Raw genomic sequence first — 18346 nt, forward strand, 5'->3', positions numbered from 1 at the left:
ATCAGTTGCTATATCATGCTCTTGTTTCTTGTAATGTTGGTTTTGATTATGTTAATATGATGAGGTTTGAGGTGATGCACCTTCCACTCTCCTCTCTTAGTTGTCATTTTAAGGCCTGTAAGTGTTCCCTTGTATTTGATTTAATTTTGAGTACTGGTATTGATAGTTAACCGTCACGTTTCCATGCTCTGATGTAAATTTACCGCCACTGTGTCATTTTACTATTTCTTTATTCTCATTTATTTATGTCAATATTCATATTATCTTTATTATTATATTTATTATTATTATTATTATTATTATTATTATTATTATTATTATGTGTAGGCGTAATTGTCTGATTTCAGTCACATGATTAATGTGAGTGTTTTGAATAATATACATTCGTTGTTATGGTAATTGAGGAATTATGACAAATACGACGACGTATAAGAAAATAATTTTACATAAAATTAAGTAGTGGTAATTTATGTAACACAGTAATGGATCAACGTTATATTTGATGTTATAGCAACATGTATTATATGTTGACTCGTAATAAGAGTTGATAGCACTTGGTTAGTGGAATTATAGCTTAATAACAGAGTACGATCATCAAAATAATTCCTAATAACCTATAGTAAAGAGCAATGATGACATTTTCAAGGAGAGTTTCAATGATACTTAGTATTTGAACTGATTTAAGTAGAAACAGCAAATTATTGACGGTAGTGTCTTCATAATGTTATATCAATACCATTAACAAGCTATAAAATTTCATCTATGGTATTCCTTGACTATTTGCAACCATATGATTGAATTTATGAAGTGAAACGACCATGATATAACCTATTTACAAATCTGTTGAGAATATGGTGGAGAATTTTACATATTTCTTACGGAATATTTTGAATATGTCCAATTACGATTAACATATGTATATTTTTAAAATTTTTTATTAGTATATTATCATAGGTAGCCATTGAATGCTACAGACGTGAAACATTACTTATTCTGCATACGTTTATTAATAAAATTTATATTGAACAACATGAAACAATGATCAGATGATATATCAAAAAGCAGCATTTCATTTTATTTTTGTTAATAATTATGTACATATGTAAAAACACAATATCACGTAAAGGTTTGATATTTTGATAGAACACAGTAACATGTTTAGATGTAATGTTTCAACAGAATTCGACAACTCTTAGGTTATATTCCTTGAAGAATTATATTTTATTTTATTATTAATATATATTTACTTTAATTTTTTAGTTAGGCAGTTGAAATGATTAATTTACGTCGAGATAAAGAATTAAATAATTTTAATTTTCGTTGACATGAGAATGAGGTGATGCTGAAGGTAATCCATATCAGGTCAAGAGAATTTCTACAAATAATTTAATTCCGCAGGAAAATATAGGAAATAAATTATTTTATCTATGAAGATGAAACCTTGGATGCTTGTTATAAAAAAAAAAAGATGAATTTGAATTGAAGAAGATGAGAAAGATAATTTCAGAACAATATTTTTTTTTAATACTTTGAATGAAATGCTGCTGTGTACAAAAGATAGATGAGGAAGGATTTTAACTTATTCCACTTTATGAAATGATCTTGAACAAAGTTAGTAGTTAGGAATTTAACTTATTATTATTATTATTTATAAATTAGAGGTTTAATTTAAGATACTTTCACGAGGGGTGATGAATAATTGAATTTAAAATTGGTTATATTTTGATTTAATGACTTGATTGATATGCTGAGATACTAAAAAAATTAGAGAGGGGATTCTCAGTTGGATTCACGTAAAAAAAAAAACTAAATCCTTGAGACATACTCCATAGCTAGCTGAAGATTTTCTTGTACGCAAGCGTATTCCAGAAAAAAAAAAGGAATCGGCAAAAACGGTTCAAGAAAAATTGACGCCTGTACCCACGGCGCAGTAGGTTTCACTGTAACTGAAACTGTTGAAGATTTCTGTACTGCAAAAGTACCAATTATAGAAAACTGTATCAGAAATTACTACTAGATTTTAATTTTGACATCATGAAAAAGAGGCCAAATCAATTATTTTTAAGTTTTAAATAAATTTATTAATAACTTGTTGGTAAGGACTGAGTTGTTATTCAAAATTAATTTTTAAGATGCTGCCTGTTAACTCTCATCAACTACCATATTTAAGGAATAATCTTTGATTTTTTTAACACCTGTATAACATATCACACAGTAATTCAGCACTTATCAGAATGTGCAATACATACAGCACTATCGACACAAAGGAAACAGATGTAGAATTAATTCAGTTTCATTTCTCATATGTCATGGAAGGAAGAAAGAAAGAAAGAAAGAAAGAAAGATATGTAACTAGTATTACGTTTATTACACTCACATTGCTGCTGTGCTAAAGGGGTCCTGGGACCCAAAAGAGATGTGCCTGTGGGACGAACAATGCTACCAACTCTTTTGCGGTATCGATCAAAAGCTGCAAAATCTGTATCAGGAACACTTGATCTGGTAGATGCTTTACCCTCTGCAAAGAAATATCAACAAATATAATTGCTTCTCGGCTGTAACAGTATAACATGTGAAAATTATGTCATAAAATGCCCTCCATTTTGAACTCTATTATCAGTTCTGATTGCCATTTAAAATCTTAATTGATAAATAACTACTGTATTTCTTATTCAATCACATCACGTTCCTCAACGTCATACTGCTTTAACCATACTTGAAATGGATAGGTTATGCATCAACCAGCTACATGCCATTCATTAAATTTAGAGAAAATATGTCAGAAGCCCTTTTTAAATTTTTTTATTTACTTAACGTTGCACCATTACAGATATGTCTTATGGTGACGATGGGAGGGGAAAGGGCTAAGAGTGGGAACGAAGCGGCCGTGGCCTTAATTCAGATACAACACCAGCATTTACATGGTGTGAAAATGGGAAACCACAGAAAACCATCTTCAGGGCTGCCAACAGTGGGGTACAAACACACTATCTCCCAAAAGCAAGCTGACAGCTATTCGACGCAAACCGTGCAGCCACTTGACTATTCCATTGTCAAAAGTTTTGGAAACATTACTTACCCTAGTAACGAACGTTTGCTTCTGACAGACTTGATAATTATACTTAAAGTAATATTTCATATTTAGATCATCATCATCATCATCATTTAATACTTTCACTGCGTATCTGTGGACATACCAACCAATCTGAACAAGATATTTGCGTGGAACTCTTTAAAAGTTGTAGTAATTATAGAGTTTTGAAAGTTGGTAGGACGACTTATACCGAACTTGTGGACTTATCAGACGCACACGCATGATGCGTGACCCGCATGGTGCGTGACCCACATGATGGTTGAAATCGAGAGGTAATAATGGTCATCGGGCGGATCACACGCCAGGTGCGTCGGTAGATTATTGTGCATTATTTACCGCGGATAGCAAACAAATGCGTATGATTACAAATATAAATATATTAATATTTACACTTCTTTATTACACAATTTTATGTCACAATGTCTTTATCATCGTAAAACTGTCAACTGATGAGGCGTTATTTCTTCTGTCGAAGCGCACCATTTGTTTGGTGGACCTCGTGATGTTGAAGACCATCTCAACAAAATATAAATAAAATTATAACATAAGGATTATGACTCAACTGATTACTACAAGTTCTTTCATGTTACTCATAAAGACGATGGAAGAATACATGACAATACAAGTTCAGTCCTTTTACTGAACTTATTTCTATAGTGGAATTTATTTCAAAAGTGGAATAACCTGTAATTCTCTTGAAGTAATAATAAACAGAAAACTCAGTGTCTTACATTGCATTGAATTTGTCTTGCTGCTCAAAGATCCCAAAAAGAATGATAAGGTATGACGAAAACTGCAGAGAGGAAATACGCATGAAACGGTATACGCATGCACAAATCTTAAAATAAATTCAATATTTTTGCTCTTTTATTTTAATGTATGAGTCCTAAAAACACAAGATGTTGTATAAATAATATTTTCAATGAGCTAGTAGATATTCAGAACTAGTACAGTCCACCATTCACTGGTTTTATTCCACATTCCTCACTATCCATTTATATTTACCATCAACTTTACTGCAAGCTTCTCAAACATAAAACACAAAAATCAAACAATACAACATTATAAAAATAATCTTTGTTATTACCGGTATGTTTTTTAATACAACATATGGCATATCCTAAGACTGTTCATCAACTTGTAACGTAAACTCAAGGTCAGCACCAAAACCCACAATATCATTGAATGAGCTTCCATTTGTGTGTAGGTTTTCATCAACACCTCCTATATAGAAGGCCTTTGCATGGATCTGAGAATGAACAAGATGGCAATAGCATGTAGGCAATAGCCTAGGAAAGTATTTGTTAATACATGGTTGTGGATCCGTGTTCGTGTAAGATTTGGTGATATTTACGGGATTTATAATACTGTGTAAGATATGTTTTACAAGTGCTGTGTACCCAGTTGTAGGGGAAACTACAATACAAAAAATAAAGTACATATTTTTAACTTCCTGGGAGATAAATCACTGAAGAACTGGTGGATATGTGCAACAAAATATGACAAATTCATTCCTACAAAATATTCGGTGGCAATTAGATCTTGCTTCACCCCTTGATAAATTATACAATTCAAGAACTTTATCTCTTTTCAGAAACTTGGAAATGGATAAAACTGGAATGAGAAAACAAGATAGGCCTAACCTTCAAATGTTCTGTTTTATCATGTGCATTGAATTATATGCCTTGAAATTTACCAAAAATGCAAACAGTATTTAGTTATAAACTGATTATGTTTATTCTTTCTATTCTTGGCTGCTCGACTAGTACAGTCCACCAATTATTGCAATTATAAATTATTACATTTTCTGCTCTATACAGTACAACACCAACTGCAAAAATCCTTATCTGTGATTCCAGTTCTTTACTCTTCTCTTGATACTAGAAAATGTACCAGTGCTTCACTACGGTACGGTATTCTACAATATATCAGGATTTCTATGCAAATTACTGTACATGCAGTGAGTAGGATTTTATTAAATTGCATGTACTGTATGTTAGCATTATCCGAGAAACACCAACGGGTGGTGCCCATACGTTGTTTCAGATACAAGGTGCACATTGAGGAGTTTTGATCATAATGGCAGACCATATTTCCTACTGCCATTTACAATCATGTTCGGGAGTTTCTGCTATAACAGCAGGTTCACTTGCCTACTGCCATTCACAATCGAGCTGGGGAGTTTTCATTATAATGACAGGTCCTTTTTCCCAATGGCAGGCACACATGTCTACTGCCAGTCACAATCAAAATTGGGAGTTTTGATTATAATGGCAGACCTCCTTGCATACTGCCAGTCATAATCGAGTTGCAGTGCTTTCATTATAACAGCAGGCCCACTTGTGTACTACCAGTTACAATAGAATTGGCACACCTTCCTACTGCCAGTCAAAGTCAACTCGGGGAGTACTCATTATAACAGCTGGTCATATTTCCTATTTCAAGTCACATTCGAGTTGGGAAGTTTTCAATCCACCAACCTAACTAACACACCGTTGTGGACTGGTTGAAACTGGCTAGAGACTGCCAGGAACTGAATTCGGGCCCATTAAACTAAAGAATAGCAGTAAAAAAGGCATGTGCCAACACAGAACGATTAGGATGATAAAATAAGGTTTATTGACATAACTTGGTAAACAGAAGAAAATGAGGGGGGGAAAAAAACCAACAGGAGAATACAAAGGGAGAAAGGAAACTCACATTCATAATCTTTTAGGGTATTGTGAACACAGTTGAGTCATTTGAATCATAAAATCCAATCTTATGAATTTCAGTATACGCATCACAGGAGCATAGCGAGAAGTGATTACAATAATATTCAATTCTTTCCTTTCTTGACAGAAATAACTAAGATTTAATGCCAAGCATTTCTTTCCACAGAACAAAACATTAATGATACATGAAAGAAAGAACGTTTTACACCAAAAGAATATTATCATAGCATCGGAATGGATAAGGCTAGAAATCAATTCATTCCTTTTTGAAAAAAAAATACAACAATCCTCAAGGAGACTGTATCCCCATAGAAATAAATGTCAGAAAAGTAAACCTGGCAGAAAAGAGAATAAACAAGGAACACAAAGAGATTAAGGGAGCTGCCACAGTTACGAAGGTAAATACATATGTCTTAAATAAAATAAATAGAACTGAGAAAAAAATCCCGAAAATGGGCAAATAAACAGGCAGATACAGCTGAGAACAAGTGTAAGATAAATTAACAAGTATAGAAATAAAGCATCATCCGTAAGACACGAAAAATAAAATGAATCCAGCACTCATACGACATCAACACACACGCGCGCGTGCAGAGACCAAAATAAGCAAGGGAGAATAAATGGTATAGTGTCAAAACACGTTATAACGAGACTCATAACAGCATGACAAAAGTAATCATAGGCTTGTGAGCTTCATCCATATGCACAGATCAGAATCCTGGGTTGATGAAATATAGGCAAGGCTTACCCAGTCATCAACATAACCAAATCTCAGCTCACATGCTATGTAACACATTCATATCGCCCGAAAAAACGAACATGGAATGCATAGCATTAGCGTTTAACCACATAGACAGAAAATAAGCTCCTGCCAGATGAAGAAACTGAAGAGAATTGTAAAAGGTCTGTAATAAAATTACACACAAACACATCATCCACACAGATCACATGGACCAGTGTTATCTCGCACCCCTACGTAGGGATAAATACACAACAAGTAGACGAGAAGAAAATGAAAGGCCTAAAATGTCTGCTGCAAATGAAATAACGTCAATCTACAGAACAAAAACCTCTCAGCATCTAAGATCAGCATAACTATGGTGAGCCAAGAAAGGCAAAAGAGATAAATACCTGAAGTCTTGAGAAACAGAATCCGAAGACTCTATTTAATCATAAACATTGATTCAGAACAGAGAATCAAGGCAAATAAGGAATCTTTTTAAAGTACCAGTAGATATGTTTTTCTATTTGTTTTACGTCACATCGACACAGATAGGTTTTATGGCGACGATAGGATAGGAAAGGCCTAGGAATGGGAAGGAAGCGGCCGTGGCCTTAATTAAGGTACAGCCCCAGCATTTGCCTGGTGTGAAAATGGGAAACCACAGAAAACCATCTTCAGGGCTGCCGACAGTGGGATTCAAACCCACTATCTCCTGGATGCAAGCTCACAGCTGCGCGCTCCTAACCGCACGGCCAACTCGCGCGGTAAGTAGAAATCTATTAAAATCATCTCATAGCCTTATGCCTCCTTCTTTTCAATCCAAGTCATTCTTGCCTCTCTCAGAGAGTAAAACAAGCAAAGAATAGTAAGAAAGAAATGCTTTGTCAATCTTTCATAACAAGAGCTGCCATCTGTCAAATAGAGGTGAATTACATGCCAAGTTCAAGAATACTAAAGCAGTCAGATTAATCTATGGCATCGATAAAGAACACAATGTCAGAAGGTACAACATAAGGGTAACTTGGTATGGCACAGCAGGCCACTTTGCCTACTATCAGTCACAATCTAGTTGACAAATTTTGTTTATAATGGCGGGCACCCTTACCTGCTGACGGATACAATCGGGTAGGAGAGTTCTGACCAAATATGCAGGCTCCTTTGCCTATTGCCAGACAAATCCAGAAGGGAATTTTTCATTACGATGGCAGGCCCCATTTACTACTGCCAGTTACAGTGAATTGAGATTGTTTCCATTATAATGGCATATAATGGCAGATCCCCTTTCCTACTGCCAGACACAGTCGACGAGGGTAGTTTTGATTACAATTTCCTATCTCCTACTGACAGTCACTATCGATTAAGAGGGTCTCAATTACGATCACTAAAGATCAAATTCAAAGTAGATAGATAGATATATGAAAGAATATGCATGTTTATAATTGCAGACTTTCATTTTGAATTAACTACTGCTCAATGGTACATTATATCGACAAACAGACACACAAATTGCACCATCAGGCGCCATTTATAGTCATCTACAGGGTTGGTCCTCTGACATATAATTGTATCTCCTCTACTTATGCGTTAGATTGAGTTAGTCGGGCTGAGTGCCTCAGATGGTTGAGCCACTGGCCTTCTGACCCCAACTTGGCAAGTTCGATCCTGGCTCAGTCCGGTGGTATTTGAAGATGCTCAAATACATCAGCCTAGTGTCGGTTAATTTACTTGCACGTAAAAAGAACTCCTGCGGGACTAAATTCCAGCACCTTGGTGTCTCTAAAAATCGTAAAAGTAGTTAGTGGGACGTAAAGAAAATAACAGTATTTATTATTAGATTGAGTTAGAAACTTGGAATAGGGTGAAATCTGGGTGCAGTTTTCACACATTGTTTTATTTTTCGCATACTTGTGTGGCAGCTAGAATCATAAAAATTGGCGTGCTGAATATGATGATTCTATCTTTTATATAAGTGTGTCAAACTATACAATATACGTGTAAAAATTACAAAATTTACCTACAATCGAAAAATGCAGCTTTATCTGATGTATAAATGATCAAGATACAACAAAAAGTCATAGGACCTAAGTTGTAGATCACTCCAAATTGGGCAACGATTGTGTTATCTGCTTTGTGATATGACTTACCGTTTAGCCACCAATTACCATGAAACAGAGGTTTGCACCATCATAAAAGTTGCCTCCATCCAAATTTCAATATTTTTCGGGGCTAAAAAGTTGCACATTAGAACATCTTTGAATTTTCCCATTGGTTACAGGCTAAAAGCTATAATTTTGCCAAATTTCAATTTTCTAGCTCGTCTGGCAGATTGTGCCTGCCATCTTGATTTGGTGGGGGGTAAAAATTAGGACTTTCAGGAAACTGTTAAATTACAAAATTTACCTACAATCAAAAAATGCAGCTTTATCTAATGTATAAAGGATCAAGATACAACAAAAAGTCATAAGACCTAAGTTGTAGATCACTCCAATAGGGCAACGACTGTGTTATCTGCTTTGTGATATGACTTACCGGTTAGCCACCAATTACCTCGAAACAGATATTTGCACCATCATAAAAGTTGCCTCCATTCATTTTTCAATATTTTTCGGGGCTAAAAAGTTGCACATTAGAACATCTTCAAATTTTTCCATTGGTTACAGGCTAAACACTATAATTTTGCCAAATTTCAATTTTCTAGCTCGTCTGGCAGATTGTGCCCGCCATCTTGATTTGGTGGGGGGTAAAAATTAGGACTTTCAGGAAACTGTTAAGCCCATGAAAATGATAGGTCATCTCTTTGGAAAAATATACCCCACAGGGTAAAAGAAATGCTTACCATGTGTTCTTATGCTGAGCCGCAAATTTCAAAACTGGTAGTGGGTTTGATCCTGCCTCACTTCGATGGTATGTGAAGAACAATTAAATTGAAATAACAAATAATGTAGTTCAACCTATTCAATACAAATGAATAAGAAATGTAGTGTTACATTCCTATTTAATTATAAGCGGAAGCGGTACTGGTTTCGACCCCAATGGTGTAGAAGTCTGTTAAATTGTGTTGTGACTTCGCGCCTGCTAGTATAGTTAACTGTTCACCTCTTCTCGTAAACATTTTGAGACAGTGCCGAACTTTGAGTACGTTGTGCTACTATTCAGAAGATTGCACCTTACTTCATGTAAGTGACTGACCTAGATTTTACGATTTAAAATCGCATAGTGCCATTCCCCATTATCTTATATTGCCTCTTCAACTGTTTTGTGAAAGACTCATTTTTTAATTTCTTATTTACCTATGCAATGTTTTTGCATTTCATTCGGCTGATGACCCGGATTGGGGTCGAAACCGGTACCGCTTCTGCTTATAATTAAATAGGAATGTAACACTACATTTCATATTTATTTGTATTGAATAGGTTGAACTACGTTATTTGTTATTTCAATTTAATTGTGATACAGTTCAATACAGAACATCATGAAATTTTTATCTTTAAAGGTATGTGAAGAGGCGTCGCACATGGAAAGCTGAAAATCTGCAAAGCTCATATCGGTAGATCTACCTGCACATAAATTAACTCTTTTGGCACAAAATATCCTGCTTCTTGGTGTCTTCGGAAACCTTGGGTCATAAAGCAACATTATTAAAAAAAAGCCTCAGACGACCTAGATTCTCAACGGCATTCTCTCTGCGAGCTCAACCTGCATTGTTATCAGCATCATTCCCAAAATGTCTTCCTAAATTTTACCATATTCAAACCACCCTCATGTTCAGAAGCATTCTCAGATGCCATAGACATGGACTGGTGTTTTTAGGCCTTCAACAAAAATTTTCCAAAGGCAACTCATTTCTTAGTTGCCACAGAAAGAGGGATCAACTGTGAAAAGTGTCACAACCTACCTACTGACTCTAAACAAGTTTCAGTTAACGGTATGTTATGCGAATTAATTGGTGAAATCATAGACTGCAAAGAAAAAAAATGCATGGACGAAATAGTGCATAGTATCAGACCAAAATTCAAATCTCCCTCAGTCAGTACACTGAAGCTACCAGCTACCAGCACTGCATGCCATATTTTCAAGAAATGTCATACAAATTTTAACACTGAAGAATTTTTTTTACAAGAAGTGATGAACAATTTTATGTAAATATTATTTATTGTCTTTAGTGTATTCTCAAAAAGTTCATAAATGACATGGGCTCTTCCATTTTTAAAATTATTAGACAGCAACAGTGAGTATCGTAATCTGTTATGAAACGTTATGGCTGAAGAAGTCTTAAGTTAAACGAAAGATGTTCCAAAGAATGTTTAATACATTTTAATATTAAATAGTTTTCACCTGTAAAGTGAAGTGTATTGATTGGGTGGACCATTAAACCGAACACTAGTTCTTAATTTAAGTGGTATGTTCCGAGCTGTCAGTGGAGAGAGGGCGTGGAATGACATTAGTAGACGAATAAGTTTGAGTGGTGTCTTTAAAAGTAGGAAAGATCACAATATGAAGATAATGTTGGAACTCCAGAGGACAAATTGGGGAAAATATTCATTTTTAGGAAAGGGAGTTAAGGATTGAAATAACTTACCAAGGCAGATGTTCAATAAATTTCCAATTTCTTTGTAATCATTTAAGAAAAGGCTAGGAAAACAACAGATAGGGAATCTGCCACCTGGGCGACTGCTCTAAATGCAGATCAGTATTGATTGATTGACTGATTGATTGATCGACTGATTAACTAATTAAGGCCATAGCCACTAGCTTCCCAATCATAGCCCTTTCTCATCCCTCCATTGCCAAAAAACTTCCATGTGTTAGTGTGACATCAAAAGTCAAAATCTCTTTATTTGCAAATGAGGTGTCTACCTCGGTGGCAAATGGTACACTAAAATACATTATTGTCAAGCACTAAATATTAAATTAACAAGAGAAGAAAATTTTTCCTATAATACAATATTATACAATTTACGCTAAAAATGTTTTCTATTAACACACAGCTCATCCTTAATAAATTTATATTGTTTACAAAATTCTAATTATAATATCTCCTGTACTACTTACAAATATAGTCAACTGATATACAGTATGTGGAATTGCTTCAAATGATACTATAAAACTGGTATAACATTAATATTTACATTGCATTTATTTATTTACTTTTTTTTTTTTTACCCGATCTGGATCCTAAGTAGCATAACGACCTGCTGCGTCTTAACCAGAGCCCCTTTTGCCACCACTTTTCAGAGTTCCTGAAGGGCCTTCACAGCTACCGTAGCGGTCCCATTAAACATTAAACAAGTAACATAAATAATTAGCAAAACAGAGACAGCACGAGACTGAAGAAACTTCATTTGGTACACCAGGAAAAACACGGAAAGGGAAAAGGCGTGTGATGGATTTTTAAGATTTCGATGCACAATCCATAAATTTTACATTCGTGAGAGAACAACTCCATCAATATCAAAATTACGACCTGTTTCAGGATTGGTTTCCAAGTAGGTTGTATTAGTTTGAGAAGTATTGTAAAAGAGTTAGGCTTCAACTGGAAGAAGATAAACAATACATGGATTTTAATCAAGGTCAGCTATATGAAAGACTTGCACCAGGCCTTTCTGGAGGCCACACGCCATGACATGACAGTAGTTATCTTGTGAATAAATTTGTGAGTGAGTTACAGCGGAAACTAAGCGTTCTTTGTACGATTGATAGGTGATATCCAACAAGGAGATAAACAGGCGACACAAGACAGGGTGATGGGTAAATACTGTTTTGTAATCAGTGTAATTTCCATCTAGATTCTCTTACTGTATTGTAGTAAGTCAATTTTCCAATTTTTCTATCTAATTTTGTTAATACAATCATTTAAGAAAATCTTTTATTATTCTTGTGCCTTACATTCCTTCAAACCAATCCCTCCAAAATATCGTAAGCGCTAAAAAAGCTATCGTCAGAGGACAACTATGTTGAACAATACGTTCGACAATGACCAGCGAACTATCGTGACATTCATAACTTTCAAATGAAATTCCTTTTCGCTATGATTGAATAAATACGTAACCTAATATGACAATAAGGTGAAAAATTCATTTCTGGAGTGGAATAAAAACTGAAACTGCCTAAACTGTAAGTATTCAACTCACTAATAATTTTTATCACCTCCTGTAAAATTCATATTTTTATTTTGTTGCTTACGATACTTTGTCTTTCCAGGGATGATATGGTATGTACATATGTACGTTTTAAAAAATCTTGAAATATGTAATGAAAATATGGAAAAAGTAAGAAATATGTAATTTGATTATAATAGCATTCCCATCCCATTTTGTTGCAGATTATCCCGAAGCAAAATTTTGAAGTTGTGGGATCTACAGTAGTTATATATTAATGCACTGTTAGTTTTCCAAGTTGTGATCTCCGTAAAAATAGGGAACATATGTTTCAAAGTCAAATATAAAACTTCTCCTGTTATCACATAACAAAGCTTTGTATTGACTAAATGACCTTTCCATGTCGCATGAAATAAGTGGTGCATATTTAAACTTGCACAAATCATCTGCTGCGTACTCAAAATAAAAAGAATTCAGCACTGCATTTACTTGTTGTTGTTGTTGTTGTTGTTGTTGTTGTTGTTAGTCATTTAGTCGCTTTCGACTCTCCATAACCCCATAGACCAAAGTGCGCCATTTCTTCCTGTCTTGTACTATTTTCCGAAGTCTTTCTAAATTGAGAGCCGTGGCTTCCTTGATGCCATCAATCCACCTCATCCATTGTCACCCTCTTCTCCTGTTACCATCAGTCTTCCCCAGCATTAAGGTCTTTTCCAGTGAATCATGTTTTCCCATAATATGACCGAAGTACTTTAGTTTTTGTCTGAGTATTTGATCTTCCAGTGAACAGCCTGGGTTGATTTCCTGTAATATGGACTTATTAGATCTCTTTGCAGTCCACGGAACTCTAAGGAGTTTTCTCGAACACCATAGTACAAATGCGTCTATTCTTCGACGCTCAGGATTTCTTACTTTCCAGGTCTCACTTCCGTACATTGCTACTGGGAAGACCACAGCCTACACTATACGAATCTTTGTTCTTAAAGTTACGTCTCTACTCTTGCAAATGTTATCAGGGTTGGCCATTGCCTTCCTCCCAAGGAGCAAGTGTCTCTTAATTTCATGGCTGCAATCGCCGTCAGCAGTTATTTTGGAGCCTGAGTAGATAAAACTAGGAACAACCTCCATCGTTTCACCATTTATATGCCACGAGGTAATAGGTTTAGTTGCCATGATCTTTATTTTCTTGACATTCAACCTTAGTCCAGCTTTTGCACTTTCTTCTTTCACCTTCATTTTCAAAATGGCACCCGGTAATGATGACGCAGTGTTTTATCCTCCGAGTAAATTAACCGTAAAATGTGACGAAAAGTGCGGAAAATGTCGAAGAATAGTGAAAAATGGAATGTTGTGTGATTCATGAGATCGATGGTGGCATTATAAGTACGGAAATTGCCCTAGAGATGTAAAAACTAATGAAAATGCTGACCGGATTTGTGAGCAGTGTGTTCAGAATGTTGTTGTTGGCGATGGCGTTGACAAAGCACCGAAAACCATCAATGAGGAATATAAAAGTGCATTAGAAATTATAAACATTCTAAGAAAGGACAATGAGACTCTTAAAGTTGAAAATCAAGAATTAAAAGAAAGACTGTGATCGCTAGAATTTGGGACTGACCATTCTTCGAGTGATATACCGATACCAGTAACAAACTCGAGCACGTGGTGCCAAGTATTTCGTGGATGGCCGGCTAAGAAGAAATCTACAACTGAATTTCCGGAAATAAACATCAGAAATAGGTTTTCTGCCCTAAATAATTTAATTCTGGAAGAAAGCGATCGCGCGCGTGAAACCAAATCATCGCGATCCACTGCCGTTGTCGTGCCGAGTTTAAAATTTAGGCCTAGAATTCAGATTCAAGACCCAGTTAGGCCTAAATCAGCGAAGGTAGCTGTGTTTGGTGATAGCCAAGGAAGGGGAATTGCGGGAGTGATTAACGACGAGAATATAGCAGCAACCGGAGAAATATATCCAGGAGCTTCTATCAGCAGTGTTCTGGAAAACGTAGAAGCAGCAACTAGAAACTTCGGGAGCGGCGATGCAGTGCTTATCATCGGTGGGACGAACGATGTAGCTCACGATGACGCCAAGAATGTAAGATCACAACTTAAACATACACTAGGGAAGCTGACCTACACTAACGTCTTTGTAGTGAACGTGCCCCACAGGCATGATTTGAGTAGAGACTCGTGTGTGAACATTGAAGTGGACAAGGTCAATATAGATATTGTTAAAATTTGTAAACATTTTCGGAATACTCAGGTTATTGAATGCAGCAGTTTTGAGAGATACTGTTATACAAAACATGGCCTCCATCTAAACACTTCAGGTAAACGAAAGATAGCAAATATTGTTCTAGATTTTATTAATCTTAAGATATGTACTGTAAAACAGGCAACTCCCTTGAGTTATAATACTGACCATGAAAACTAGTAGAAAGAGCCAGCTGTACTTCGAACTGGCTCAGTCAACTAGAAAAAGAAACTCAAGATAGTAAGGAATTTCAAGTTACCCAATTGCAACAGTCAAGTTTTAGGGAGGAAGGAGTCTGAGATTGCTCTTGGTAAACTGTCAAAGTGTAGTAAATAAACAATTAAAATTCAGTACATTGATGGAATCTTATGAGACTGATGTGGTGATAGGAGTGGAATCGTTGTTGAAAGAAGGGGTGGCTAATAGAGAAGTATTTCCAGAAGGGTACACAGTCTATCGTAGAGACCGAAAGATAAAAAGGGAGGGGGGGGGGTGTTTATTCTGGTGAAGGAAACTTACTGTTCACATGAATGGTTTACTGATGAAAGGGATGAAATATTAGGGATAAAATTAGTTTGTGATAATATGAAGGAGGTTGGAATTATAGGAACATACAGGCCTGGAAGAGAGAAAAGAGACATGGAAATCTTTGAGAAAATAATAGATTATACTCATAAAAACAATAATAATGATATGGTAATAATTGGGGGAGATCTAAATTTGCCTGAAGTTGAATGGAATGGAGCTGCAAGTGAAGCCCATGAACAGAAACTGGCAAATAATTTGGGAGGGAGGATTTACACAAGTAGTACAAGAACCGACTCATCTCAATAACTTACTAGATGTATTCTTGGTTAAACCATGAAAAAATTGTTGATAAAACTAAGGTAATTGAAGGAATAGGAGACCATAAGGCTGTAATACTGGATGTAGGACTCGTACCAAAAAGGCTTAATAACAGGGTTACACAAGACAAGAAATTGTACAGAAAAACTAAAGTTGATGAATTTGGGACTTACCTTAAATCACATTCAGTTGTTGGATAAGTGAAGGGAGTAACGTGGATACACTTTGGGCTAAATTTAAAGGAATCATTTGGGAAGGAGAGAAGAGATTTGTACCTGTTAAGAAGGGTAAAATGACCTCAGACCCTGTTTATTATACAAGGGAAATAAGAAAATTAAAAAGAAAATGTAGAATAGTAAACAGGAAAATCAAAGAGGGTAGGGAGAGTAGAGAAACTAGAAAACACCTAATGAGGGAACTGAATAGAGTGAAAAAGGAAGCAAAAGGGAATTATATGAATGGCATACTTCAAGAGGGTAATGACCACAAAGGGAAATGGAAAAAGCTGTATTCATATATCAGGAATCAAAAAGGAAAAGGAATCCAAATTCTTACAATGGTGGGAGAAGGGGGTGAACACTATTTAACAGATACTGAGAAAGCAAACCTATTTAGTAGGGAATTCAGAGATTCAGTAGATGATTGTCAAGAGTTGGAAACCGAAACAGAAGACAGAGAGGGAGAGACACAGAGGGAAACAAGAAGCTTCTCATTCACAAACGAAGATATTTTCAGAGAAATCCAACTGCTTCAGCAAGGAAAAGCAGCAGGAAGTGATCAAATTACTGGGGAGGTATTAAAGACAATGGAGTGCTACATAGTGCCTTATTTAAAATTTCTCTTTGACTATGTCATAAATAATAGTGTAATACCAAAGGAATGGAAGGAATCTATAATAATACCAATTTATAAAGGAAAGGGTGATAAAAGGAAACCAGAGAACTACAGACCAATCAGCCTGACCAGTATAGTTTGTAAAATACTGAGAGTTTAATATCAAAGCACATCAGAACTATATGTGATGATAAAAATTGCTTCATGAGGAGCCAGTATGGATTTAGAAAGAAATTTTCTTGTGAGGCACAACTGGTGGGATTTCAGTAGGACATATCAGATCAGTTGGATTTAGGAGGCCAGTTAGATTGCATAGCCATAGATCTTTCCAAAGCCTTTGATAGTGGAACATGGAATATTATTAAAGAAATTGGAGGGAATAGAATTCGATGTAAGGGTTATACATAGGATAAAAGCATTTCTAAATTCAAGGGTTCAGAAAGTCAAAGTAGGAAATACTGTATTGCAGGAAGAAAAAGTTTGGCAGGGAATTGCACAGGGTAGTATAATCGGTCCGTTACTTAATATACACAAATGATTTAGGGAACAATATATCATCAAATATAAGATTGTATGCAGATGACATAATTGTTTATAGGGAAATAAATAACATTGAGGATTGTTCACAATTACAAAGGGACCTTGAGAGTATCCAACAATGGGTTGAAGAAAATAATATGAAGGTTAATGGAGGCAAATCAACTGTTACAACTTTTACAAACAGGAACTTTAAAACTGAATTTGAATATACTTTGGATGAGGTAGTTATCCCAAAAGATGGCAAGTGCAAATAGTTAGGTGTGAGATTTGAAAGTAATTTGCACTGGAAGAGTCATGTTGATGACACTGTTGGGAAAGCATACAGATCGTTACATGTCATAATATGGCTACTTAAAGGATGCAACAAAGTATTAAAAGAAAAAAGTTACTTGAGTATGGTTCGTCCATTATTGGAATATGCAAACAGTGTTTGGGATCCTCACCAAGAATACCTAATAAAAGAAATAGACAGTGTGCAGAGGAAAGCAGCAAGATTTGTAACAGGGGATTTCAGGAGAAAGAGTAGTGTATCAGAAATGTTAAAAGAACTTGGGTGGGAAACTTTAAGTAAGAGAAGGGAGAAAACTAGACTTATAGGATTATATAGAGCCTATACAAGAGAAGAAGCATGGGGAGATATCCGTGAGAGGCTTCAGTTGGAAAATAATTATATCGGCAGGACTGACCACAAATATAAAATTAGAAGGAATTTTAGCAGAAGCGATTGGGGTAAATTTTCATTCATTGGGAAGGGTGTGAAGGAGTGGAACAGTTTAGCAGGGGTAGTGTTTGATCCTTTTCCAAAATCTGTACAGATATTCAAGAGAATAAACAGCAACAGAGAAAATAAATGAAGTGTTAGAGGGCATTCGACCAGAGCAGGTTATTGTAAATAATAATAATAATAATAATAATAATAATAATAATAATAATAATAATAATAATAATAATAATAATAATAATAAATTAATGAATAAATAATACTAAATTAATAAATAAATATGTGAATAAATTAATTCCATTCCCTGGTTTAAGGAGTGTGGACAGCCAAAGTAGGGGACTGCCTGTGGGGGTGAAGTACAGTGGGGACTTCGAGGGCCCTGGGACTGCTACGGTAGCTGTGAAGGCCCTTCAAGAATTCTGAAAAGTGGTGGCAAAAGGGGCTCTGGTTAAGACGCAGCAGGTCGTTATGCTACTTAGGTTCCAGAACGGGTAAAAAAAAAAGTAAATAAGTAAATAAAT

General features: G+C 35.5%; 1 protein-coding gene across 6 annotated transcripts in view; it reads right to left on the bottom strand.

The window, feature by feature from the left end:
• Crag (DENN domain-containing protein Crag) overlaps window positions 1-18346 on the bottom strand; it is a 579187-nt gene that overhangs the window by 239397 nt on the left and 321444 nt on the right. For all 6 annotated transcript variants that reach the window (XM_068225395.1, XM_068225392.1, XM_068225393.1 and 3 more), the window contains one exon: window positions 2378-2518. In XM_068225395.1, coding sequence (XP_068081496.1) covers window positions 2378-2518 — 141 coding nt within the window. The remainder of the gene's footprint in view (window positions 1-2377; window positions 2519-18346) is intronic.

The sequence above is a fragment of the Anabrus simplex genome, chromosome 1, assembly GCF_040414725.1.
Source record: "Anabrus simplex isolate iqAnaSimp1 chromosome 1, ASM4041472v1, whole genome shotgun sequence".
NCBI lineage: Eukaryota > Metazoa > Arthropoda > Insecta > Orthoptera > Tettigoniidae > Anabrus > Anabrus simplex.